Source organism: Cydia splendana, chromosome 24 (assembly GCF_910591565.1).
Source record: "Cydia splendana chromosome 24, ilCydSple1.2, whole genome shotgun sequence".
In the NCBI taxonomy this organism is placed as follows: Eukaryota; Metazoa; Arthropoda; class Insecta; order Lepidoptera; family Tortricidae; genus Cydia; species Cydia splendana.
The window spans coordinates 2,736,133-2,761,939 of NC_085983.1; the positions used below are offsets into that span (position 1 = coordinate 2,736,133).

The window sequence follows — 25,807 nt, forward strand, 5'->3', positions numbered from 1 at the left end:
TGCTTCTGTTTAAATAAATTGAAACAACGCCTTAACAATTTTTCATTGTTGTTGATCGACATCGGTCGACGAATTTACCGATTTTAAGACTAATATTCAAACTTAAATAACTTAATACAGCCTTTCAGATAATTATTCTAACATAATACACTAATTTAGTATACAATGGCACCGCCATTTGTTGCTTGCCGTATTTGCCGGAGCGTCGAAGGAAAGTTGAAAAACTATACGGACAATATATATTTAATTAGAGCGTATGAAGAATTCAGTGGATGTCCGGTAAGTTTCAAAGATAACACATTTATTATGAGGTTCAAACTAGCAATAACTTATTCTACAAAGCAATTACAAAAAAATGATCATAAAATGAAAACCGGTAGCCAATGGATTAGGGTCAGAGTGTACGACAGGGGGGGCGTTTCTGGGACTGAGATTTTTTTTTTGAGAAAATAAAAAAAACAGGGGTTGCAAAAGACTTAGAATAATTTACAAGATTTTGATGAAATAATCACTTTTTTCTTAATAAACTTTTCTCTAAAATTAAAAATGGCCGGGTTAGACGCGACCAAAGATTGGTGTTTTTAAAGGAAGCTGGGACTTGTAAAATTTTCATCGAGAGTGGTGTCATTATGACATATATTTTAAATGATTGTAACGTATATAACACGTCAAAATAAGCAACTTTTATTTGGAAAACTTTTTTCTAAAATTGAAAATGGCGGAGATAGAGCGCTCCAAAGATCTTAATTTTTCAGCACTCAAAGTCGGTTCTGGCGCTTCGCCGGCCGCTACCGCGGCACGCTCGCTTCGCTCGCTCGGCTCGCGCGCTGTAACGTCGCAGTTCTACCTAACACTCCTCCTCGCTTCGCTCGTCGTCGTACCTACACCGACCTGCCTTATAATGACACCACTCTCGACGAAAATTTTACAAGTCCCAGCTTCCTTTAAAACATCAATCTTAGGAGGCGTCTAACTCGGCCATTTTTAATTTAAGAGAAAAGTTTTCTAATAAAAGATGCTTATTTTGATGTATTTTACACATTACAATCATTTAAAATATGTTATAATGACACCACTCTCGATGAAAATTTTACAAATCCCAGCTCCCTTTAAAAACACCAATCTTTGGAGGCGTCTAACTCGGCCATTTTTAATTTTATAGAAAAGTTGTTCTTATAAAAGATGCTTATTTTCACGTGATCTACACATTACAATCATTTAAAAGTGGTGTCATAATGACACCACTTCGCAAAAAAAATTTGTCCCAGCCCCCCCCTTTGCTACACCCTAACCTGGATTAGGATAAAACATTTTTGTATTTCATAATAATATCTTTGTAATCACGAACTTTATTTTGCATCCTTAGTTTATTTAATGCCTATATTTTCCTTTTACTTTAATTGTAATTAAGTAAATGATTACTCTAATAAGAATATTAGGTATCGTCTTGGGTCGTCCCATTCGTTTTTCGTCAAGTTCTTAAATTAGTCCTATTCTGCTTTCGTCATTCATTCTACATTCGTCACAATCGTCGGTGGCTTTCAATGTAGAATGAGTGACGAAAGCAGAATAGGACTAATTTAAGAACTTGACGAAAAACGAATGGAACAACCCAAGACAATACCGAATATTATAAATATGAAAGATTAATATTCACGCATAAAAGGCTCCACATGGAGAAAATACTGGTCACAAAAAGAAGTACTTAAAGGCGACTACCATCCAAAGTTAAAAAAGATAATAATGGACACTTGCATACTACCTTGTCTGACATATGGTTGTCAAACATGGACATACACAAATACAATAAAAAATAAAATTTCCACATGTCAACATGCCATGGAAAGGAGTATGTTGAAGTTAAGACGAATACATAAAGTCAGAAATGAAGAGATCAGGAAAAGAACTAAACTTGTGGATGCCCTAAAACAAACACTGCGTCTAAAATGGCAATGGGCTGGTCATGTGTCAAGATATACAGACAAAAGATGGACTAAGACTGTGACTGAATGGACAGGACCACCTGGAAAAAGACATCAAGGAAGGCCACAGAAGCGCTGGTCAGACGACATAGTTCAAATAGTTGGAAAAACAGGAATAAATTGGATGAAATTAGCTACAGATAGAGAAAAATGGAAGGGACTCGAGGAGGCTTTTACCCAATAGGGATCAGTGAAAAGAATTAACAAATAATACAACAACATATAAACAAACATTATATTCGCTGAAATAAATAAAGCTGTAATAATAATAAAAAAAAAGGCTCCACAGATATAAGTAAAATTAAGCACATTATAAAATAGTTATTTACGATACAAGTACGGAAAGTAGAAAATTCGCAACAAGTGGTGATAAATTAAAACACTCCCTTCGACTCGAGTTGCGAATTTTTAGAGTAGTTGCATTTGTCCCATAGTTGCAATTGCCCTAAACCTTATTTGTTTTTTAGTTTGTAGAGTGGCCGTACATGACAAAGTTCTGCCCAGAATGCGCCTGCCTCATCAGGAAGGTGTACAAACTCCGGAGGAAGTGCAGAAAGTCCTACAAGTTTGTGGTGCAGCATTTAGAGTCAGGTAGAAAGGTGAGAACAACAATGTTGTACCTTAATAGTACGTTAATAAGACTAACGGTGTTTAGTTTGGCTCTGAATGAACATTATTCATAGTAATAAGTGGTAAGCGGTGTGGGCCACACATATTGTAGACATTATAGTAATTAGTTTAATAAGTATTATTTGTAGTGGCTGTTTGTTTACCTAAATAAATAAAAAAAAATAACTAAGATATTAAAATTAGAATTGAATTTTGATTGTCTTTTGATGTTATTTCTTGGTGTTCTTTGAAGAGGAAGCTATGGGTTAAAATTCATGACATCATGACACATTTTTGTTTTAAAGTTACTTTTATTTACGTGCTTATTCCTTTGCAATCAAATTTTTGTATTTTATCATCATCATAATATCAACCCTTTATCGCCCACTGCTGAGCCTCTCTTTTAGTATGCCACTTGTCCCGGTCCTGAGCTAATCTCATCCAGAAGTGACCTGCAATCTTCCGGATGTTGTCCACCCAATGAGCCAACAGTATCGTCTTGAGTCGTCCCACTCGTTTTTCGTCAAGTTCTGAAATTAGTCCTATTCTGCTTTCGTCACTCACTCTACATTCGTCACAATCGTCGGTGGCTTTCAATGTAGAATGAGTGACGAAAGCAGAATAGGACTAATTTAAGAACTTGACGAAAAACGAATGGGACGACCCAAGACGATACCGAGCCAACGGACGCCACGGGCTTCTTTCATCCGAAAGTGGCCACCATTCCATTAACATTTTACTCCACCTGCTAGAGTTAAACCAAGAAAAGTCTGCAGCGATTTTGATAGCCCACGCAGTGCAAGTGTAATATTTTACGTCATAATTTTATATAAGTTTGACGTGTAAAATAACACTTGCATTGCGTGGGCTATCAAAATAGCTGCAGACTTTTCTTGGTCTAACTCTATGACTGCCTAGCAACAAATAACTTAACTAAAAGATTTCTTTTCAAACCGCTGTCCATTTACTCTCACCTATTATTCTCTATTAAAAATAATAAAACCCTTCACAGATCACCAAACCATTCATTCAGCAGAGCGGCACAAGCCTATACCACAAGCCAACGGACTTTGCCACATGGCACTCCTACCGCATACCCACCATAGACTACGTACACAACCCAAAGGCTTACAAGTCGAAGAAGAAGAGTGTGGAGGAACCGGTTTTCTATATTAAACATTTGACAGGTTTGTACCTAATCCACAGAATAAATAATAGTACTACCGTACAGAAAGGAAACTTCCTACAAAACCGAAGTTTGACAGCGGTTTAGGGTCGAATCATGCTGTCCCTTTGTAACATATGGCACTATCCCTTTCGGCTATTTGGGGTTGTCAAAATTCAAGCCATTATCTTATCTGTGGTCGTGCACGCAAAGGAACGTCAAGTTATGCTAGCCCTAATAATTGCTCAGAGCAATACTGAGCCGCATGGAGCCGAGTTGGCGCGAAGTCAGGAGTTTCGCACCCCTGCCTAATCTTATACCTTTAAACAAGTAATTGTTGTATATTTATATATTTCGGGGATCTCGGAAACGACTAACAATTTCAATGGAAGCAATATGGGGGTTTTAGGGGGTTAAAACTCGATCCAGCTAGGTCTTTTCTCTGGGAAAACGCGCACTTTTGAGTTTTTATAAGCTTTCCGAGCAAAGCTCGGTCTCCCAGATATTGCAATGTAATGTTAATTTGTTTGCTAGTCCAAATCTATTTCCGATGTAGCTGAAAATTTGCATACATATGTATGTATGTCGGGTGACAATGCAGATATTATGGTACAGTCGCCATCAGATATATCGGAGCGGCCAAGGTGCTCACAAATATCGGAACACGCCTCTATTGTCAGGGCGTTAGAGCGCGTGTTCAGATATTGTGAACACCTTGGCCGCTCCTATATATCTGATGGCGACTGTACCATCGAGCTGATCTGTTGATGGAGACAGGAGGTGGCCATAGGAACTCTGTGATGAAACAACGCAACCTAATTATGTTTGGAATTGTTTGAATTGTCACGATGAGTATTAGTTGCCTGTAAGAAAAGTACAGTAAGCGATAAAAACTTTAACCAATTTTTTTTGCCAAAAACTTATTTTTTAATTGTTTTGAACTCCACAGTGCCAAAGGACTCAGCAGCCGAAGTACCAACAGTGGTGCCAGAGCCAATATATGACTTCAACGAGCGTTACTACGACTCCTCCGATCTGGAAGAAGAACTAGGATTCAAATCATGGCCTAAAGCAAATGCTATTTACATTCCAAGCATTATTAAAGCAAAGTCTACTTACACTCCAAGCATTACTAAAGCAAATGCTACTTACACTCCAAGCATTACTAAAGCAAATGCTACTTACACTCCAAGCATTACTAAAGCAAATGCTACTTACACTCCAAGCATTACTAAAACAAATGCTACTTACACTCCAAGCATTACTAAAACAAATGCTACTTACATTGCAAGCATTAATAAGGCACAAGATTTGGACATTCCAGGTTTGTACCACCATTGAATAAAATAAAACTGGCCAAGAGCAAGTCGGACTCGCGCACGAAGTGTTCCGTACCATTACGTAAAAAACGGGCAAAAAAATCACGTTTGTTTTATGGAAGCCCCACTTAAATATTTATTTTATTCTGTTTTTAGTATTTGGTGTTATAGCGGTATTCCCGTTGCCAGGGAGGTTTTGTGATTATACTGAGCAACTTTTACCATGGGACCCCGATATCGCGAAAAAAAAAATTACCCTCCCATAGAAAATGGACCAGCCAAAATGTATGAAACAGCTAATTTTATTTTCGCGATTTCGGGGTTGGTCCCATAGTAAAAGTTGCTCAGTATAATCCCAAAATCTCCCTGGCAACGGAAATGCACTTATTTTTTGGCCACCCTGTATATCGTCGTCTAGTGCCCACCACACAAGCCTTATTTTTGTACGCCAAAAGGCAAAACATAGTGATACCAAATTTATAATTTTTGACACCACTGTAACAGTTTTACCTGTTTTACAAAAACACTGACTTTTTATTGATTCTATTTTTTTGATTCTATTCTATTTTTTGTTCGTCATATTTTTGTTGAAGTGAAAACTTAGCGGAGCTGAGCACTTTTTGTGATGGGGAAAAAATGTTAAACTCGCAAGAGCGTAACACGTAAGACGTGACGTCACGTGTGACGGACACTGTTACAATGTCATTGAGTTATTCTTTTTTGATTTAAATGCCATCTAGTGAGTTTCCCTCAAACTGGTAATAATATAACTCTAGTACTCTAAAGTGATGTGCTTAGGGGTTTCAAGTAATGCGACGAAATAACGCTAGATAACCTCAATTATACATAGTGCTGCAAACATTTTGCACTAGATGGCGCTGTTATTAATAATTTGAGTTACAATGTCATTGAGTTTTCACTTCTGCCGGCACTCCCGGAGTTTGTTGCCCGTTGTTTTTTTTTTATAGAGAAGCCAGTAGCTTATGAAGAACCACCAGTGCTACCACCAATGATAGTGGAACCTGAAGCACCGGAGTTAGAGGCACCGATGATAATGGAACCAGTTGAAGATCCGGTGACTTTGCCGGAGGAGGCTAATGTGGCTGCAATGTTGTGTAAACCGGGCCTGATTGAGGAAGAGGAGATTGATGTCAAAATGGAGGATGATATGGTAGGTACAGTCTGACAAAAAACCGGACAAGTGCGAGTCGGACTCGCCCACCGAGGGTTACGTACTTTTTAGTATTTGTTGTTATAGCGGCAACAGAAATACATCATCTGTGAAAATTTCAACTGCCTAGCTATCACGGTTCATGAGATACAGCCTGGTGACAGACGGACGGACGGACAACGGAGTCTTAGTAAGTCCCGTAAAAACCCTTTGGGTACGGAACCCTAAAAACTGTTTAAGGCCTTAGTATGTATAAGTTACTTTATGGTTTACTAAACAAATTAGTGCTGCACCCTGGCGGCAGAACATTGCAGTAATACTCCTTATTCTAAAAACTTTGTGATCTGTATAATTTCAGATCGACGACGTCACTGAAGGCCACATCGAGGCCGAAAACGAAGAAAAGCTAGAAATGAAACTGGAAACAGACCTGGATCCGGACAACCTGACGCTGCTGGAGATTAAGGCTGAGATGGAACGAGATGATTCAGGAAAGGGAGAGAAGAGAAAGAGGCGTGGGAAAGAGAAAGGTGAGTGTGAGTTTCATTTTGTAGGCTTTAGCCTAGTGGGTACTGACCCTGCCTACGGAGCAGGAGGTCCAGGCTTCGAATCCTGGCATTTTGTGTCTTTAACACAAATATTTATTCCTGGGTTATGGATGTTTTCTATGTACATAAATATTTTATATATAACTGCATATTATTTATATCGTCGTCTAGTCAGGCCTCCGTCACACGCTCAAGGCCACGCGCTATATGCCTACCGCTCGGCGTATCGTCGACGATACAACCGACAGAGGGCCGCCGAACGCCCGCCTCAGCGCTCGCACCGCATTGCACCGCGCGTTTCCCGCGCTTATGCTTCGAAATGCCGAAACCACGTAATTATTGTGCAGTAGATGGGTGAAAAAGTAAAAAAAACAAAGGAAAAAGCCTATAATCAAAATTCATCTTTTTATGGCGGGCTAAAGGTCCCACCTGAAAGTTTAATAATTATATTGAAGGGTTAGAAAAAGTATTTTTAAATAATTTTGACGACGTAATAATTAATCGGCCTGGTAGCAACGTATTACAACTTTTAAAAACCGTTGATTGTCCGTTGCTTTGCTCCAGAATATTTATTAAAATTATTTACGCGATTTAGGATAATATTTTCAACTTCTTATAACATTTTAATAACAGAGAATTCCGAGAAGTGAAAAAATTATAAATAATTATATTAAAACTAAAACATATTTGATTCGCAACATTCGTTTTATTACAATAATCATCATAGGTAAGGTAGCTACAACCCTAGCGCATTCTTACGATGACGCGTTGGCACGTGACTCGAACGGCGGGCAACACAGTCTCGACTCTTTGCGCGCGTAATTATGGTACATTTCTTCTTGTCCTGAGCAGCAGGTATTATTATTAAGGTTCTGTAGGCTATTATAGCGTAGGTATTTTTGCTTTTGTTTGGGAATGAGGTATCTGTTACGTAGTAACTATTTATTAATCTGTGGTCTAGTACTCACAACACATGCCTATTGAGTTTACTGTGGGACTAGGTCGACCTGTGTAAAATTGTCCTATAATATTTTATTTACATATATTTATTTATTTACACTCACTCTTACTCGTCTCGCTCGCCCCTTCTCCGAATTGGTCAATTTTACGTCAAGCCTCTGCGAGAGGCTCTCGACGAGTGTGTACAGCCGGCATTAGAATACTACGGTCTATAAAACTTGAAAGTGTTATAAAAAGACATCTGAATTGTAATCTTATCCCATAATGAAAACAAAAATTGTCATGAAACTTCGTTTTCAGAGGATTGTCGAGTGTCAAAAAAAAGTCAACAGCTCCAAAAACGCGCGAGACGGAACCAGTCCAACCAGGAGTTGGAGGAGCACTTCACCGTCACGCAGTTCCACACCGAGGAGGAACAGGTAGGCAATTTAAGAGATTTAGGTGTGCAATTTGTCACTAGATGTCTCTGCTTGTGTTTTAGATGGCGCTAACGGTAGTCGCTCGTAGTTTACTTAAGTTTAAGGCTGACTCAGATAAGGGGCTGTTCATAAATTACGTCATCTATTTTTGACGATTTTTGACCCCCAAAAAAGTTTACGGTAGATGTCGCTAGGGTCTCCTAAACCCATATGGTGGAAAGATTCGCTGGCTATGTATGAGGTATTGGTGGCTCAAGTCAGATGGCAGAGCGCTGGAGTATCGATCCAGAGTCCGTATGTTCAAGTCTCACCAAAGGCAGTAATTTTTCCACTTTAAAATTTATTCTATCGTTCGCAGACGATTCTGCTCGTTAAATAATTTATTTAGTTAGTTCCTATATTTGTAAACTAAACTACGATATAAACGACTTTCCCCTATATTTTTCCCCAGATGCAAGAGTTCCTAAAGAGGAAAACGGGCGACGGCTACTTGGAGGGCAAGTACAAGTGTGAGCTGTGTCTCAAGAGCTTCAAGGAGCAGAAGTGGATGGAGGCGCACAAGCAGAAACATGAGGTTTGAAGACTACACTCGGACCAAGATAACTCTGCACGGCTTTTGTAATGACATACAGCCGTATTCGAACAATGAGATACGTCAATTAAGGGGCTAACCCACGGCAATGACCTTCGATCTGAATCCCTTAGTTTTCTAATGTTTTTTGTAGCTTATCATATTAACAGGAACGCCTTTAAGCAATATAGTATATATTTAATTCAAAGTTCATTGTCTTCGCGATATTTGGCATCAAAGTTGAACAATTTTAGGCTATAAAACTGGTTTTCTGGCCATAACTTTTGTGTTAATTACTTAGTTTAAAATTAAAACCCTAGACTCGTTTTGCGAGAGGTCAAACATGAACCCAAATATGTAGATTTCGTACATGTAAGATCACTCACAGCAAACTAGATACGAAAAAAGTGATTTTATAGACAATGTTTAAAAAATTCATAAAAAAATAAGTATTAATTTCTTTCAAAATCCGGTAGACAAAAACGGACATAAAAGATAGAAGAACCGATAAACGTTTGTCTTATAATTCTATCTCTAGTGCAAAAAAAGGAGATACGATTCTAAACTTGTCAAATCGATGAAAACCTCGGGTTAGATCTAGAAACGATATCGATTAGATATGTCAATGTCAAATGTGACGTTTCTTCAAACAAAAACGTCACTTTTGACACTGACACATCTAATCCATATCGTTTCTTGATCGATTAATTGACGTATCTTAAAGTTCGAATCGGGCAGAGTGTGGCAATGTCATCGTTACTGTCGCAGCTAACATTTAATTATTTTTGTTTGTATTAGATTATAATTTTTGTTATTAAGATCGATTTGTTCAACTTAGGTAAGTTACAAGATGTTAAATAAATATTTCAGTATCACTATGTTGTGCCTATGGGGTTGGCAACTGTCGAAAGATTTGCATAGATGGCGCCATCATAGCTTGCCCCTTTTTCTATGAGATTTGGCTTAAAGGGCTGGCATCAAGGGCATAAAATTCCATTAAAAAAAATTGACACAATTCTAGCAGGTCAGGATCCATTGTCAATACATTTTAATTTACTATTCAGTCAATAATTCTGTTATAGAGTACAGATGTCGTGCATAATTATTTTCCATCGTATTTCCACGGAAACTTACGAACGTGTCTTGCTATTTCAGTCAGTCTCGTTACAATAAGTACTGAGGTTGACTGAAGTAGCATGACAAATACGAACGTTTCCGAGAAAATACGATGGAAAACAATCATGCACTACATGTATGCTTTATCGGTAAGAAAAGCTTTTAGGTTTCTATTTTTAACATTATCCTTGTCTATGAAGTATTTGAACAAATTAAATTATTTTTCAGAAAATATTTTAATTTGTTTTTATCAAGTAGAAACACTACTATATAAATTATAAACTGAAATAAATGTCATATACTAAGAAAAAGTGACCAAGGCCTCCAGTGCCCCAGGCTGGAATCGAACCAGCGTCCTCTGCTATCGCGGCAGGTGCCTGAACCACTCGGCCACCGGGCCACAGCGACATTAGTCAAATTTTCCAAGTATATGCACTTCCTACTGAAGGCTTGTGGCGCCCCCTAGCCATCTCTAAGGTAGAACAGTATGGTTCGAACCTTCTATCTGGATCATTCTCATGATGATACCGAGCTAGCGAGAGAGATGGCGCTGCCAATCAATACTATGAAGTATTTGAACAAATTAAATTATTTTTCAGAAAATATTTTAATTTGTTTTTATCAAGTAGAAACACTACTATATAAATTATAAACTGAAATAAATGTCATATACTAAGAAAAAGTGACCAAGGCCTCCAGTGCCCCAGGCTGGAATCGAACCAGCGTCCTCTGCTATCGCGGCAGGTGCCTGAACCACTCGGCCACCGGGCCACAGCGACATTAGTCAAATTTTCCAAGTATATGCACTTCCTACTGAAGGCTTGTGGCGCCCCCTAGCCATCTCTAAGGTAGAACAGTATGGTTCGAACCTTCTATCTGGATCATTCTCATGATGATACCGAGCTAGCGAGAGAGATGGCGCTGCCAATCAATACTATGAAGTATTTGAACAAATTAAATTATTTTTCAGAAAATATTTTAATTTGTTTTTATCAAGTAGAAACACTACTATATAAATTATAAACTGAAATAAATGTCATATACTAAGAAAAAGTGACCAAGGCCTCCAGTGCCCCAGGCTGGAATCGAACCAGCGTCCTCTGCTATCGCGGCAGGTGCCTGAACCACTCGGCCACCGGGCCACAGCGACATTAGTCAAATTTTCCAAGTATATGCACTTCCTACTGAAGGCTTGTGGCGCCCCCTAGCCATCTCTAAGGTAGAACAGTATGGTTCGAACCTTCTATCTGGATCATTCTCATGATGATACCGAGCTAGCGAGAGAGATGGCGCTGCCAATCAATACTATGAAGTATTTGAACAAATTAAATTATTTTTCAGAAAATATTTTAATTTGTTTTTATCAAGTAGAAACACTACTATATAAATTATAAACTGAAATAAATGTCATATACTAAGAAAAAGTGACCAAGGCCTCCAGTGCCCCAGGCTGGAATCGAACCAGCGTCCTCTGCTATCGCGGCAGGTGCCTGAACCACTCGGCCACCGGGCCACAGCGACATTAGTCAAATTTTCCAAGTATATGCACTTCCTACTGAAGGCTTGTGGCGCCCCCTAGCCATCTCTAAGGTAGAACAGTATGGTTCGAACCTTCTATCTGGATCATTCTCATGATGATACCGAGCTAGCGAGAGAGATGGGGCTGCCAATCAATACTATGAAGTATTTGAACAAATTAAATTATTTTTCAGAAAATATTTTAATTTGTTTTTATCAAGTAGAAACACTACTATCCTTCATCCTTTACTATCACTATTATCCTTGTCTTAACATGGTATTATTAAACGCCGGTAACTTGTGATATATTATTTTGTATTATAATTTTTGTTTTTCTTGTACATATTTTCCAAAATACTAGTTATTTCACACGACTGTTGTGTCGACCTTACCTTATCTGTACCACACCGAGTATTGGCCTCCGCGATACAGGCTTGCCTAGTGCGGGGACCACAGTTTGCATCGCAAGATAAGTTCCTTACATAATAAATCCATACTTAATATAAATGCGAAGGTGTGTCTGTCTGTCTGTCTGTTACCTCTTCACGCTTAAACCGCTGAACCGATTTAGTTGAAATTTGGCATAGAAGTATTTTGAGTCACGGGGAAGGACATATCCCTATCATCCCTAAAGAGAGTGAAAAGGGGGGATGGAATTGAGAGAGTTAATGAATTGCCTGATCACTGATTGAGACTTTAGGCTCAAATTGAATGATTGCTATTACACTTTATTCAGGCGCTATGCTTACACTAGCTGCTGTTACTGATTCCACGCAGACGAAGTCGCGGGCAAAAGCTATTTACTGAATAAGTCTATATAAATAGATTACTTACATATGTATAGTTCGTTTTTTTTAGCATTAGAAAGAACTTGAAAGAAGGTAAGCGATCTTGACGTCTTTTAATTGAAAAACGCGTTTTAAAAATTCATAATTGTTACATATATGCCGTAACTTATTTTTAAAATGTGTTTTTCAATTAAAAGACACGTCAAGATTGTTTACCTTATTTCTAATGCTAAAAAAACGAACTATAGTGCATAATTGTTTTCCTTCGTATTTTCTCGGAAACGTTCGTATTTGTCACACTACTTCAGTCAACCTCAGTACTTTTTGTACCGAGACTGAAATAGCGAGACACGTTCGTGCGTTTCCGTGAAAATACGATGGAAAATAATTATGCCTTACATCTGTGCTGCTACTATTATACTATCTTTATGATAGGGTATTTGACTACTAGTCAAATCAGTTTCTTTTTTAGAACTGTCAAAACGATTTTGCTACTATGGAATTTAAATGAAACACTAGCATGTGACGTCACGATCAAATGTTTATAGTTAAAAATATAAATTGTGTCACAAAAAATAACTGCTGTCTACGTTTCGCTATTAATCTTCCGGTGCTTTATTTCATGCATGTTGTAAAATAATTTATTTTAAATACAGTCACATACCCTATTTATTGATAACTACTACTATTTCGTAACGTTGGAAATATCACTAAACTTCTATTGTCAGCCGTCCGCCGGGTCCTACGTATGCACAATTTGCCACATCCGGTGTCGAACCCCGAAGCTGTATCGCACGCACCGCGACTCCAACCACACCACCCGCTACTCGTGCAGGCGATGTCAATTCTTCACTTATAGCAAGTTAGTACAGTTCCTATAACAGCCCTTTGAGATTGTACGAATAAAACCGTTACAGATATCGCATGAGTAGGAGTTTTCGACTCCGGGTCAAACACTCGCATGAGTATAAGGCTGCGTTTCCACTAGAGATGTGTGACTCCAACCACACGACCCGCTACTTATGTAGGCGATGCCAATTCTTCACTTATAGTAAGTAGTTACTTTAGAAGCCCATTGAATCAACGAATAAAACCGTTACAGATATCGCACGAATAGGAGTTTTCGACTCCGGGTCAGACACTCACATGAGTATAACCATGGACGAATAAAAGAAGAAGACTGACAATGTCTACACAAAATGAGTAAACTCATGTCACAGAATAAATAATAGCACTACCGTAAAGAAAGGACGCTTCCTACAACACCGAAGTTTGACAGCGATTCAGGGACGAATCAGGCTGTCTCTTTCTAATTTATCGCACTATCCCTTTCGGCTATTTAGAGTTGTCAAAATTCAAGTCATTATCTTATCTGTGGTCGTGCACGCAAAAGGACGTCATTCGTCAAGTTGTGCCAACCCTAATAATTGCTCGGAGCAATGCTGAGCCGAACGGAGCCGAGTTTGCCCGAAGTCAGAAGTGTCTCCCCATTGCTCATGTGACTGTAGGATCCTGAGTCGACAACTCCTACTTATGCGAAATCTGTAATGGTGTCGAATCCCGAAGCTGTAACATTTTTCACAAGTACCTATAAGTACCAGTAACCCACTCAGATGTTAAAATGTGTTTTTAATTTCGTCGCATTGCGTATTTTCTGTCCCTGACGAGGCCCATCTACAGCAAATCCTATATCTATGGTTTGTTTCCAGGGCGCAGGCGCTAAAACACCACGGGTGGCACGAGGGCGTCGAGCACACCTGCCAGCACTGCGGCGCCACCTTCCGGTGAGGCTGGCAAAATTATACATTCTTTATCACAGATACTGAAATGATAGATTGACCAATTTACTACCAAATTTGCTCTAAGGTTGACTGGAAGAGATCCCTTATAAATGCGCCTTTGTATACTTTTTGTTTAATTGTATCTTCATATGTGTGTATGTATCTCTATTTTATTATTTTTAGGGTTTCGTAGTCACCTAATAGAAACCCTTATAGTTTCGCCATGTCTGTCTGTCTGTCCGAGGCTTTGCTCCGTGATCGTTAGTGCTAGAAAGCTGCAATTTGGCATCGATACATAAATCATGCATTGCGACAGAACGGTAAATTAAATAGTATAAGAAAAAATTTTTTTAGGGTACCTCCCGTACAAAAAGTTTTTTTTTATTTATTTTTTTGTTGTACCAATATAGTGGGGTATCGTTGGATAGGTCGTTAAAACGAATAAGGGTCTCCTAAAACAAACAGTTTAGATGTTATCGTGAATATAATAAAATCATCAGGCGGTCGTATCGCGTTGGAAAGACCGTCAGCTGGTAGCACGAACATGTACAAACAATCCCATCTTATCCCTTTTTGATACATACTTTTTTTGACTCGAAAGAATGTAAAAGTAAAATATTAAACTGGCTAAAAACTAAAAACTACACAGAAATAGAAGATTTATTAGTTACAATAATGTAATACACACACACATACACACACACACACACACACACACACACACACACACACACACACACACACACACACACACAAGTGGTCTATAGTTAGATATTTAGTACTTTTCTGTTACTCATAATATACTAAATTTATGGTTCCTGTTAGGTTAACTTATGTATTGTTAATTTTAATTTGAATATTTTAATTTTAGTTATATTTTTGTTTCTTTTAACTGATTGTTTTGTTTTGTCACTTAGCAAACCAGTAAGGAAGAGCGGTGTCTCTTGACACAGGTATCTTGTATACTTAAAAAGAGATACCAACCTGCACATGTTAAGCTATTAAGTTACTGAATAAATCATTTTTATTTTATTTTATTTATTATTTTAAAAATTATGTTTTGCTAAGTTCTTTCTTTCAAAATTATGATTTCTTTAATATTTCAGTAAGCACACGACGTACATGGGCCACCTCCGACGCGCGCATCCATCTGCTCATATATGCGGCGTCTGCGCTCGCAGCTTCGTCAGCGCGTACGGACTCAACTTACACATCAAGGCCGTCCATAAGGTAACACACAACTGAGCGTTTCTTTTATTTTTTGGCATTTTTTTATATTGTGACCTTTTTTGTCACTCTTGTGTTATTTCTAGTCAGGATCGCGAGCCCTTTTCATCCTTATAGTAGGAAAAAAGTGTCCTAAAATTTCCATACATTTTTAAAACTCCTTTTTGTTACCTCCATACAAAGTATATGGGGAAATGGTAACACAATAGGATAAAACTCTGGGACATTTTTTTATCCCATTAGGATCGAAAGAGCTCGTGATTCTGAGTAGAAATAACCTGAAATTGTTCCATGTGATTAGCTCCGTCTCTGATTGCGAGACTTTGCAGCGTGACATTGACGCGGTTATGGAGTGGAGCCAAGCAAACCACTTGCTTTTTAATGGTAAGAAGTGTAAGACAATCACTTTTAATAGAAGCAAATCCGCACTGGCTTACAACTACCAGCTTGGTGGAGGGGATATTGTCCGCGTCCAAACCATCCGTGACCTAGGCCTTGAGCTGGATACTAGGCTAGATTTTCACGGCCATATAAATTCAGTGGTAAACAGTGCAAATAAAATGCTGGGATTTGTAATGCGTACGGCACCGCAGTTTCCTAGCACGACCGTACCAATACTTTTGTACAATGCCTACGTACGTAGTAAGCTCGAATTCAGTTCTATAATATGGGACCCTGTTGAACTGAATTATAAGCTCCTACTTGAACGGGTTCAGAAAAAATTTGCTCGACATCTCTACAAAAGGCAGGACGGATATTATCCTTTCCCATATCCGTCACTTTTTTAGGAGGTATGGTCGGCCTCGAGACCCTCAGTTTTAGACGCAAGCTGCATCTTGCCGTTCACTACAGCCTTCTGATAAGAGGGAAAATAGACAACCCTGTGGCGTTGGAAGGTATCCGTCTCTTTGTGCCCGAGCAATACGGAGTCGCGGGACGCCGCCGCGCGCCGCCGGCCGCTGTCCGTGGCGCCGCCGACGGGGCTCGCACGCGCCGAGTGCGCCGGCGCTGCTCAACCAACTCGTGCCAAGCCAGGATGCCGACGTGTTCGCCGATGGCTGGCACACTTTGATTAGTAAAATACACTCATTATGTAATGAATTCATTTAAAATTTAAATATGCATTAGATCTAATGTTACATTAAATGTATTGTTAAATACTGTTGTTAGCATTATAGCCGCTTTGGTATTTATTATTGTGGTGTTGTGGGCCTTTGAGTGTCGCATCGACCAGCATTGATCTATTGTGACGGCCCTTTAAAGTTCATTACTAATGCCCGTTGCATCCAGAAAGTTCCAGATTCTTTGGGCCGTAATGTTCTGTACCTCATAGGGTTGCACTACGTGTCGCCCTAGGTAGGTACTTCTTTTTGACATTAGTGGTCCACAAGAGCAGAGAATGTGCATTGCAGTCTCCTCTGACTCCTGACAGAACCTGCATGTCGCATCTTGTTTCTTCCCAATTTGAAACATATGTTTATTCAACTTACAGTGTCCAGTCAGTATTCTGGTCACCGCGCAGGTTTTGTGCCTTTTGAGTCCTAAAAGCTCCTTAGCAGTTCTGCTGTTGAATCCTTTGATTAGAGCTTTCGAGTGTATGCTTTGGTATTACTGTAAGCTTATAATTGTAATTGAATAAATAAATAAATAACACAAAAGTGGCAAAAAAGGTCACAATATACAAAAATGTCAAAAAAGAAACGCTCAACTGACATAATACAACGCATATTATGGGCCTGCGGCGCAGCGTCAACGCGTACGGACTGAATATATATTATATAGTAAAATAAATGAAACAAGTTACTATCAAAAAAGTTTTTTGTGACACACACTTTTAAGTTTTATTGGTGACTGTACTTCTTCTCATTTGCATGTCTATCAAATACTTCTCGAGACCTTTCTAATGACTCTAAAGTCGATGTGTTTAATTTTTCCATTGAGAATTTTTTTTGGTTATCTTCCAACTGTATCATCAGATCATCTCCATGTTAGCATATAATTACATTGTCACCGGAATTACAGAAGTACTCCAAATTACAATTGAAAAATTGAATAGTTACAAGATTTTAAGCACTATAGAAAGATAGATAGGTATATAAGCAGTGAAGCTAAATAAAAGTGTGTAATAAAAAAACAGTAACACGTACAACATTTAATAAAATGACCCAGATTATTCCGTATTATTACACTAGTGTTGTTGTTACAGGACATAAATAAGTTAGAAAACGACAGCACGCGCTGTGAGGAGTGTGACGTGACGTTCGTGTCGCGACAGATGTATGTCAGACACTTGCTCATCACTGACAGACACAAGGAAATGTCTAAAGATATGTAAGTAATGATCTTACTGCTAATTATACAGAATATTAAATAAGTTAGAAAACGACAGCACGCGCTGTGAGGAGTGACGTGACGTTCGTGTCGCGACAGATGTATGTCAGACATTTACTCATCACGGACAGACACAAGGAAATGTCTAAAGATATGTAAGTAATGATCTTACTGCTAATTATACAGAATATTAAATAAGTTAGAAAACGACAGCACGCGCTGTGAGGAGTGTGACGTGACGTTCGTGTCGCGACAGATGTATGTCAGACACTTACTCATCACTGACAGAGACAAGGAAATGTCTAAAGATATGTAAGTAATGATCTTACTGCTAATTATACAGAATATTAAATAAGTTAGAAAACGACAGCGCGCGCTGTGAGGAGTGTGACGAGACGTTCGTGTCGCGACAGATGTATGTCAGACACTTACTCATCACTGACAGACACAAGGAAATGTCTAAAGATATGTAAGTAATGATCTTACTGCTAATTATACAGAATATTAAATAAGTTAGAAAACGACAGCGCGCGCTGTGAGGAGTGATGTGACGTTCGTGTCGCGACAGATGTATGTCAGACATTTACCCATCACTGACAGACACAAGGAAATGTCTAAGGATATGTAAGTAATCTTACTGCTAATTATACAGAATATTACATAAGTTAGAAAACGACAGCACGCGCTGTGAGGAGTGACGTGACGTTCGTGTCGCGACAGATGTATGTCAGACATTTACTCATCACTGACAGACACAAGGAAATGTCTAAGGATATGTAAGTAATGATCTTCCTGCTAATTATACAGAATATTAAATAAGTTAGAAAACGACAGCGCGCGCTGTGAGGAGTGTGACATGACGTTCGTGTCGCGACAGATGTATGTCAGACATTTACTCATCACGGACAGACACAAGGAAATGTCTAAAGATATGTAAGTAATGATCTTACTGCTAATTATACAGAATATTAAATAAGTTAGAAAACGACAGCACGCGCTGTGAGGAGTGTGACGTGACGTTCGTGTCGCGACAGATGTATGTCAGACACTTACTCATCACAGACAGACACAAGGAAATGTCTAAGGATATGTAAGTAATGATCTTCCTGCTAATTATACAGAGTATTAAATAAGTTAGAAAACGACAGCGCGCGCTGTGAGGAGTGACGTGACGTTCGTGTCGCGACAGATGTATGTCAGACATTTACTCATCACTGACAGACACAAGGAAATGTCTAAGGATATGTAAGTAATGATCTTCCTGCTAATTATACAGAATATTAAATAAGTTAGAAAACGACAGCACGCGCTGTGAGGAGTGTGACGTGACGTTCGTGTCGCGACAGATGTATGTCAGACATTTACTCATCACGGACAGACACAAGGAAATGTCTAAGGATATGTAAGTAATGATCTTCCTGCTAATTATACAGAATATTAAATAAGTTAGAAAACAACAGCGCGCGCTGTGAGGAGTGTGACATGACGTTCGTGTCGCGACAGATGTATGTCAGACATTTACTCATCACTGACAGACACAAGGAAATGTCTAAAGATATGTAAGTAATGATCTTACTGCTAATTATACAGAATATTAAATAAGTTAGAAAACGACAGCGCGCGCTGTGAGGAGTGTGACGTGACGTTCGTGTCGCGACAGATGTATGTCAGACATTTACTCATCACTGACAGACACAAGGAAATGTCTAAGGATATGTAAGTAATGATCTTCCTGCTAATTATACAGAATTTTAAATAAGTTAGAAAACGACAGCGCGCGCTGTGAGGAGTGTGACATGACGTTCGTGTCGCGACAGATGTATGTCAGACATTTACTCATCACTGACAGACACAAGGAAATGTCTAAAGATATGTAAGTACAATACAATGCGCTTTACTGCTTAACCATTTGCGAGACGCGAACTCGCGACACTGGATCACTAGCCCATGCTCTGCCAACTGAGCTACCGAGACACACCCGAGGACAGCGAATATTTCTACTATATGCGCGGGAGGCGCCTAGCGACATCTACCGTAAGAGTGTTACACTTTCATAACCTCTTGGAGTTCAAAGTCCTAATGACGATGACGATGGTGTCCTGTTATCCCTCATCAGGGACATAGGGCTCTCAGAAGGGATTTCCATTTGTCGCGGTCCAGCGCGGCCCCCTCCAACTCCGCCCAGCCGAGGCCAACTGGTGTCGCCTCCTAAAGGCATCGGTCACACGCTAATTCTGGCGTCAGTTCAGTCCATCAGTCTGGTCAGACTGACGGGAGAATTATCGTGTAACACGCGGACTGATGGACTGATGAAAATTTAAATTTTTAGATAATATTCGTCAGTCCATTTTGAATGACAGAAAACTGATAGGAGACTGATCGTGTAATCTGTTTGTGTCATTCTCGCGTCAGTCACCATATTAGACAAGACTAAATCAAATGTGTTGCGTTCTGTGTCCAAACGGCGACTGTGTCGTAATTTTATCAGTCTGTTGTCAGTCTGGATTGATCGTCTAACCGTGTCCATTTTCCATCATTCTGGCATCAGTCAAAACTCGAATGGACTGATGGACTGAACTGACGCCAGAATTAGCGTGTAACCGATGTCATTCCACTGTGCGCCTCCAGGCCCCAATTTCACCACGGTGACAGGTGCGACAATTGTAAAATCACTGTTGCCGACGTCACAGGCATCCATGGGCTACGGTTACCACTTACCATCGGACGGGCCGTATTCCTGTTTGCCACCATCATTGTATTATTTAAAAAAACTTTATTATATCGGAAAAAAACAGATATTTCTTTTGCGAAGTTTCTGACAATTGTCAAGATTTAGAAGAATTGTAGGTAATTCTTGACAGGTAATGAGTTATATGTCGGAATTTCGTGACAATTGTAGTGTTTCTTGTGACAATTGTCATAAACTTAGCAAGAGAAATATCTGTTTTTTTCCGATATTATAAAGTTTTTTTTAATAAAACAATGATGGTGGCAAACAGGAATACGGCCCGCCCGATGGTAAGCGGTAACCGTAGCCCATGGATGCCTGTGACGTCAGCAACAGTGATGTTTTACAATTGTCGCACCTGTCACCGTGGTGAAATTGGAGCCAGGTGGTGCGTGGGCGACCTTGCCCCCTTTTTCCGGGAATTTATAAGTTAGCCCTTGCTTGGATAGGTGGTTGTTTGGCCTTCGTAAAACATGTCCTATCCAGCGCCATTTCCGCAAAGTCCTAATACAAATGACCTCCAATGAAATTTGAATCATTATTAAATGAAACAAAGTTGTTTTAGTTTTGCGTGAACTCAAAAACTACTAAACGGATTTTCATGCGGTTTTCACCTATCAACAGAGTGATTCTTGAGGTTTATGTGTATAATTTGTTAAGGTTTTGTGTAACCCGTGCGAAGCCGGGGCGGGTCGCTAATTATAAATAAAGATATTAATTATGGTTTAATTTATTGATCACAAAATGTATTTTAGTTATAACACTTTAAACTCTCGCTTTTTGTACACATATTTAATTACACAAACGGGTCCACCGCGATATATCGTGGTTATAACCACAACACGATATATGTCTTTCCGTGACCACAGCTGGTGCAACTCAGCTGAAGCGTCGGAATTGGGGGTAAAAACAATGAAATTATATCGCGGTGGACCCGTTTGTGTAATTAAATATGTATTTTAGTTTTGTTTTTCTTTGTAGATTGGGGTGCAGAAAGTGCGGCGAGCAGTTCGAAAGTGCGGAGGCGATGGAAAGACACACGCACTATAAGGAGAGGAAGTATGTTCGGAAAGACGCGCCGAGGCGGACCATCAAGTGTGACGAGGTCAGTCTGAGAGCGCTTCCACATTGTCCGATCCGATATCGGATGGCAGATCTTCATCGGACTTGTAATATAGGCCATTTCGTTTTTTCACTTAAATTCGATCTTATAAATATTCAGGTGTCGGCCCCGAGTATATTTTTATGCCATTTGGGGTTGAGACCCTTGGCCCGTGGGGTTCTAATTCTAATGCTCTACAACTTTTTAAAGAGATATCAAAATGATGGATCGACTTCACCGGTGACCGAAGAGCTGGCAGCTTTCTCGCACAAAGTATTAGCATCGCAATACAGCGGGGAAATGCTGCCAGCGTCCTCGGCACCATGCCAAAGGGGCCTAATTTCTTAGATGTATTTTTATTTAATATTTTTTTTTGTTTTAATTTAGTTTTATTTTATAGGCGTATCTTAGCTGTATACGACGGTACTCGACTGAAAAGCTCTCCATTATATCACGATTGTATAAAATACTATATTAATTTAATAACTAGATAGAACTAGGTTCTAACTAACTCTATTATTAGGGGTCATCCATTAATTGCGTCACACGTTTAGGGGGAGGGAGGGGGTCAAGAAAATGTGACATATTGTGACATGGGGTGGGGGGGAGACACAAACTTTGTGACGTCACTTTAACTTCATCAGTAACCGAAAATTTTTTTTTAATTATTTTATTCGCTGTACATTTAAATAACAAGTTTTTAAAACGATAATCGTTTTTATTCTTTTAATTTTCTTTCCTAAGCAGTTTTGGGTTATAAAATTACTAATATTTATATCGTCAAAAATATTTTGATAAAATATTAATAATACTTAGGTACTTACTTAATTCGATTTGGCGATTTCGTAGAAAAAATGTGACGTCACACTAGGGGGGAGGGGTTTGCCAAATGTGACCAAATGTGACAAGGGGGGGTCAAAAAACCTAGAAATTCGTGTGACGTAATTAATGGATGACCCCTTAATTGCACATTAATTTTGTTTTCAGTGTTCAGAAGTGTTTTCGCATCCGAACGGCGTATACCAGCACTATCTTCGCGAACACCCCGACACGCCGTACCGGTTCGCGGTGAGACGGCACTATTTGTGCGAGCAGTGCGGCAAGACTTTCAAGGTGAGTGTTTACAGTGTTCGCAGGTGTATGTTTGTCAAGTCATGTACCAGCAGCAACAGCTGTCTCCCCCTGCCGATGCCCATGTTAATTTATTAACATACGTCGCATTCCAGCGGGCATTTTGGGGGCATGTCATTTGGTAAGGTTTACAAAAAAAAAACGAAATAAAAGAAAAAAAAAACGGTCACCCATCCAAGTACTGACCACTCCCGACGTTGCTTAACTTTGGTCAAAAATCACGTTTGTTGTATGGGAGCCCCATTTAAATCTTTATTTTATTTTGTTTTTAGTATTTGTTGTTATAGCGGCAACAGAAATACATCATCTGTGAAAATTTCAACTGTCTAGCTATCACGGTTCGTGAGATACAGCCTGGTGACAGACGGACGGACGGACGGACGGACGGACAGCGAAGTCTTAGTAATAGGGTCCCGTTTTACCCTTTGGGTACGGAACCCTAAAAACATCTTAACTTACGAGTATATGTAGCTACTTAGTATTTGCAAAGACATATGTAACTTCGTATAAGACGAATAAAGTCTAAGGAAAAAACGTGCCTCGGAAATCAAGTAAAAGTCATTCTCGAATAGATGCCGCACACACCTTTAGCCTATCCTCGGCTAGATGGCGTGACGACACCGTTTCATATTTAACAATTTTAACACATAGATATCAGTGAATGAACATGGATCAAAATGATATAAAAATAATAAAATCATTTATCCATATATATACATTTTTTGATAACTTTATACGTTTTCATTTTGAGTTTTAGTCGTGTGTCGATAGATGGCAGTAAATTTACAGTGACTACAAAATTTACAATGACAGGACCCCTCTACACTATCTATTCTTTTTGGTATTAGTAACATACCCGTTATCATGTATCAATCTTAAATGTGTAAATACTCTTGGAAGTGATAGGCCAATTTAAGTGGCCACTTAAAAAATCTAATAAATAGCTGACATGACGAAGAACCATAACTGCTAAAATTTGGGAAAAATATTAATAATATATTCGCACAATATGCTTAAGTTGTTATATCAAATATTATTCAACCTTATTTTTATTTAAAATTGAATGGATATAAAAAATTAGATACCTAATACTTTATTCTGACAACTCGAAAATTTATTTGTGAAGCTTACCAATGACACGCCCGCAAAATGCTCGCTGGAGTGCGACGTATGTTTATTAAATTATTTTATTTTCTCTCAAATGGTTCATTTTCTAGTCGCCGGGCTTGCTCCAGCAACACGGCCTCATCCACCTCGGGCTGCGCCCCCCGGCCGCGAAGAAGCCCCCGGGCCGCAACTCGTGCCGCCTGTGCGGGAAGACGTACAGCAAGCTGAGTGGGCTCTTTAGACACAAGCTGGTACGTGTCATACTTTACTTTAGACACAAGCTGGTAAGTGGCCTACTCTACTTTAGACACAAGCTGGTAAGTGACCTACTTTACTTTAGACACAAGCTGGTAAGTGGCCTACTCTACTTTAGACACAAGCTGGTAAGTGGCCTGCTCTACTTTAAACACAATCTGGTAAGTGGCTTACTCTACTTTAAACACAAGCTGGTAAGTGGCCTACTCTACTTTAGACACAAGCTGGTAAGTGACCTACTCTACTTTAGACACAAGCTGGTAAGTGGCCTGCTCTACTTTAAACACAATCTGGTAAGTGGCTTACTCTACTTTAAACACAAGCTGGTAAGTGGCTTACTCTACTTTAAACACAAGCTGGTAAGTGGCCTACTCTACTTTAGACACAAGCTGGTAAGTGGACTACTCTACTTTAAACACAAGCTGGTAAGTGGCCTACTCTAGACACAAGCTGGTAAGTGGCCTACTCTACTTTAGACACAAGCTGGTAAGTGGCCTACTCTACTTTAGACACAAGCTGGTAAGTGGACTACTCTACTTTAAACACAAGCTGGTAAGTGGCCTACTCTAGACACAAGCTGGTAAGTGGCCTACTCTACTTTAGACACAAGCTGGTAAGTGGACTACTCTACTTTAAACACAAGCTGGTAAGTGGCCTACTCTAGACACAAGCTGGTAAGTGGCCTACTCTACTTTAGACACAAGCTGGTAAGTGGCCTACTCTACTTTAGACACAAGCTGGTAACTGGCATACTTTAGACACAAACTGGTACGTGTCTTGCTACAACCTATTTTGGTTTGTTAGAATTGTCTCGACGAGTATTAGTTGCCTGTTGAAAGAAAAGTACAGTCAGCGATAAAATCTTGTATCAAAAAAAAATAAAAAAAACTTATTTTTCAGACACACCTAGGCGTCCGTCGGCACAAATGCCATATCTGCGAGAAGGCGTTCACGGACACGTCGAACCTGAAACAGCACGTGCAGGGCGTGCATCTCAACATACGGAGGATAAGGAAACGATAATACAGTGCTTGCAGGCGTATATTTTGTTTTGAAAATACAGTTTTCGCAGGTGTATGTTTTGTTGTACCATCTTGGAGCGAAAATACAGTGTTTGCAGACGTATGTGTTTTATTGTACCTACCTGGGCCTAGCCATAGAGAAAAAATACATAGATTGCTCACTCCATACATCAGTTTTGGTTACCAAAAAGACTAATAATTTCATAGTCGACATCTAGCATCGAGTAGCGGAAATATCAGTACTGCTAAGTAGCAGTAGTAGTAGTACTGTCAAGTGACAATAGATGTAGCACCGACCGGAAAGTCTTATGTTGTTGAGCATTAGACTTTCCGGTCGGTGATACATCGGTAATTTGATCGTGACGTCACAAGCTAGTGTTTTATATAAATCAAAGACATATCTAACTTCGTATAAGACGAATAAAGTTTAAGGAAAAACGTGCCTCGGAATTCAAGTAAAAGTCATTCTCGAATAGATGCCGCACACACCTTTAGCCTATTCTCGGCTAGATGGCGTGACGAAACCGTTTCATATTTAACAATTTTAACACATAGATATCAGTGAATGAACATGGATCAAAATGATATAAAAATAATAAAATCATTTATCCATATTATCCATATATATACATTTTTTGATAACTTTATACGTTTTAATTTTGAGTTTTAGTCGTGTGTCGATAGATGGCAGTAAATTTACAGTGACTACAAAATTTACAATGACAGGACCCCTCTATACTATCTATTCTTTTTGATATAAATTCCATAGTCGCAAAATCGTTTTGACAGTACGAATAAAGAAACTGATTTGACTAGTAGTCAAAGACTGGTTAGATAATTTTCCCCAAAATCATAATTTACCTGTAGCATAATTTCTATTCGCATTTTTTCCTATTCTTAATTTACACCAGACGCATTAATTCCTAATATGATTTTTCCATTCGCATATTTTCCCAT

General features: G+C 39.1%; 2 protein-coding genes across 2 annotated transcripts; both read left to right on the forward strand.

Annotated features, from left to right (window-relative positions):
- The first annotated feature begins 53 nt into the window (after positions 1–53).
- On the forward strand, positions 54–19,225 carry LOC134802156 (zinc finger protein Xfin-like). The gene is made up of 17 exons (XM_063774749.1): positions 54–279; positions 2,450–2,581; positions 3,604–3,778; positions 4,706–5,080; positions 6,044–6,246; positions 6,605–6,776; positions 8,055–8,173; positions 8,625–8,747; positions 12,895–13,028; positions 13,876–13,950; positions 15,054–15,177; positions 17,381–17,505; positions 17,692–17,817; positions 17,849–17,974; positions 18,313–18,438; positions 18,782–18,907; positions 19,096–19,225. Exons 1-17 carry the CDS (start codon positions 166–168, stop codon positions 19,223–19,225), a joined length of 2,505 nt encoding a protein of 834 aa, XP_063630819.1. The 5' UTR covers positions 54–165.
- Positions 19,226–19,263: 38 nt separating this feature from the next.
- Positions 19,264–24,949, forward strand: LOC134802453 (zinc finger protein 480-like). Its single transcript, XM_063775122.1, has 5 exons — positions 19,264–19,378; positions 21,215–21,338; positions 22,323–22,448; positions 23,684–23,824; positions 24,729–24,949. Exons 1-5 carry the CDS (start codon positions 19,302–19,304, stop codon positions 24,849–24,851), a joined length of 591 nt encoding a protein of 196 aa, XP_063631192.1. The 5' UTR covers positions 19,264–19,301; the 3' UTR covers positions 24,852–24,949.
- The last annotated feature ends 858 nt before the right edge of the window (positions 24,950–25,807 follow it).

What these genes read in the sequence shown, in the direction of transcription:
- LOC134802156 (XM_063774749.1), top strand. Translation starts at nt 166, where the DNA reads ATGGCACCGCCATTTGTTGCTTGCCGTATTTGCCGGAGCGTCGAAGGA. An exon ending in CGCACAAGCAGAAACATGAG is followed by an intron (nt 8,748 to 12,894) that starts GTTTGAAGACTA and finishes TTCTATTGTCAG; the next exon opens with CCGTCCGCCGGGTCCTACGT. An exon ending in AAGGAAATGTCTAAGGATAT is followed by an intron (nt 18,908 to 19,095) that starts GTAAGTAATGAT and finishes CTAATTATACAG; the next exon opens with AATATTAAATAAGTTAGAAA.
- LOC134802453 (XM_063775122.1), top strand. Translation starts at nt 19,302, where the DNA reads ATGACGTTCGTGTCGCGACAGATGTATGTCAGACATTTACTCATCACT. An exon ending in GGACCATCAAGTGTGACGAG is followed by an intron (nt 21,339 to 22,322) that starts GTCAGTCTGAGA and finishes TTTTGTTTTCAG; the next exon opens with TGTTCAGAAGTGTTTTCGCA. An exon ending in AGTGCGGCAAGACTTTCAAG is followed by an intron (nt 22,449 to 23,683) that starts GTGAGTGTTTAC and finishes TTCATTTTCTAG; the next exon opens with TCGCCGGGCTTGCTCCAGCA.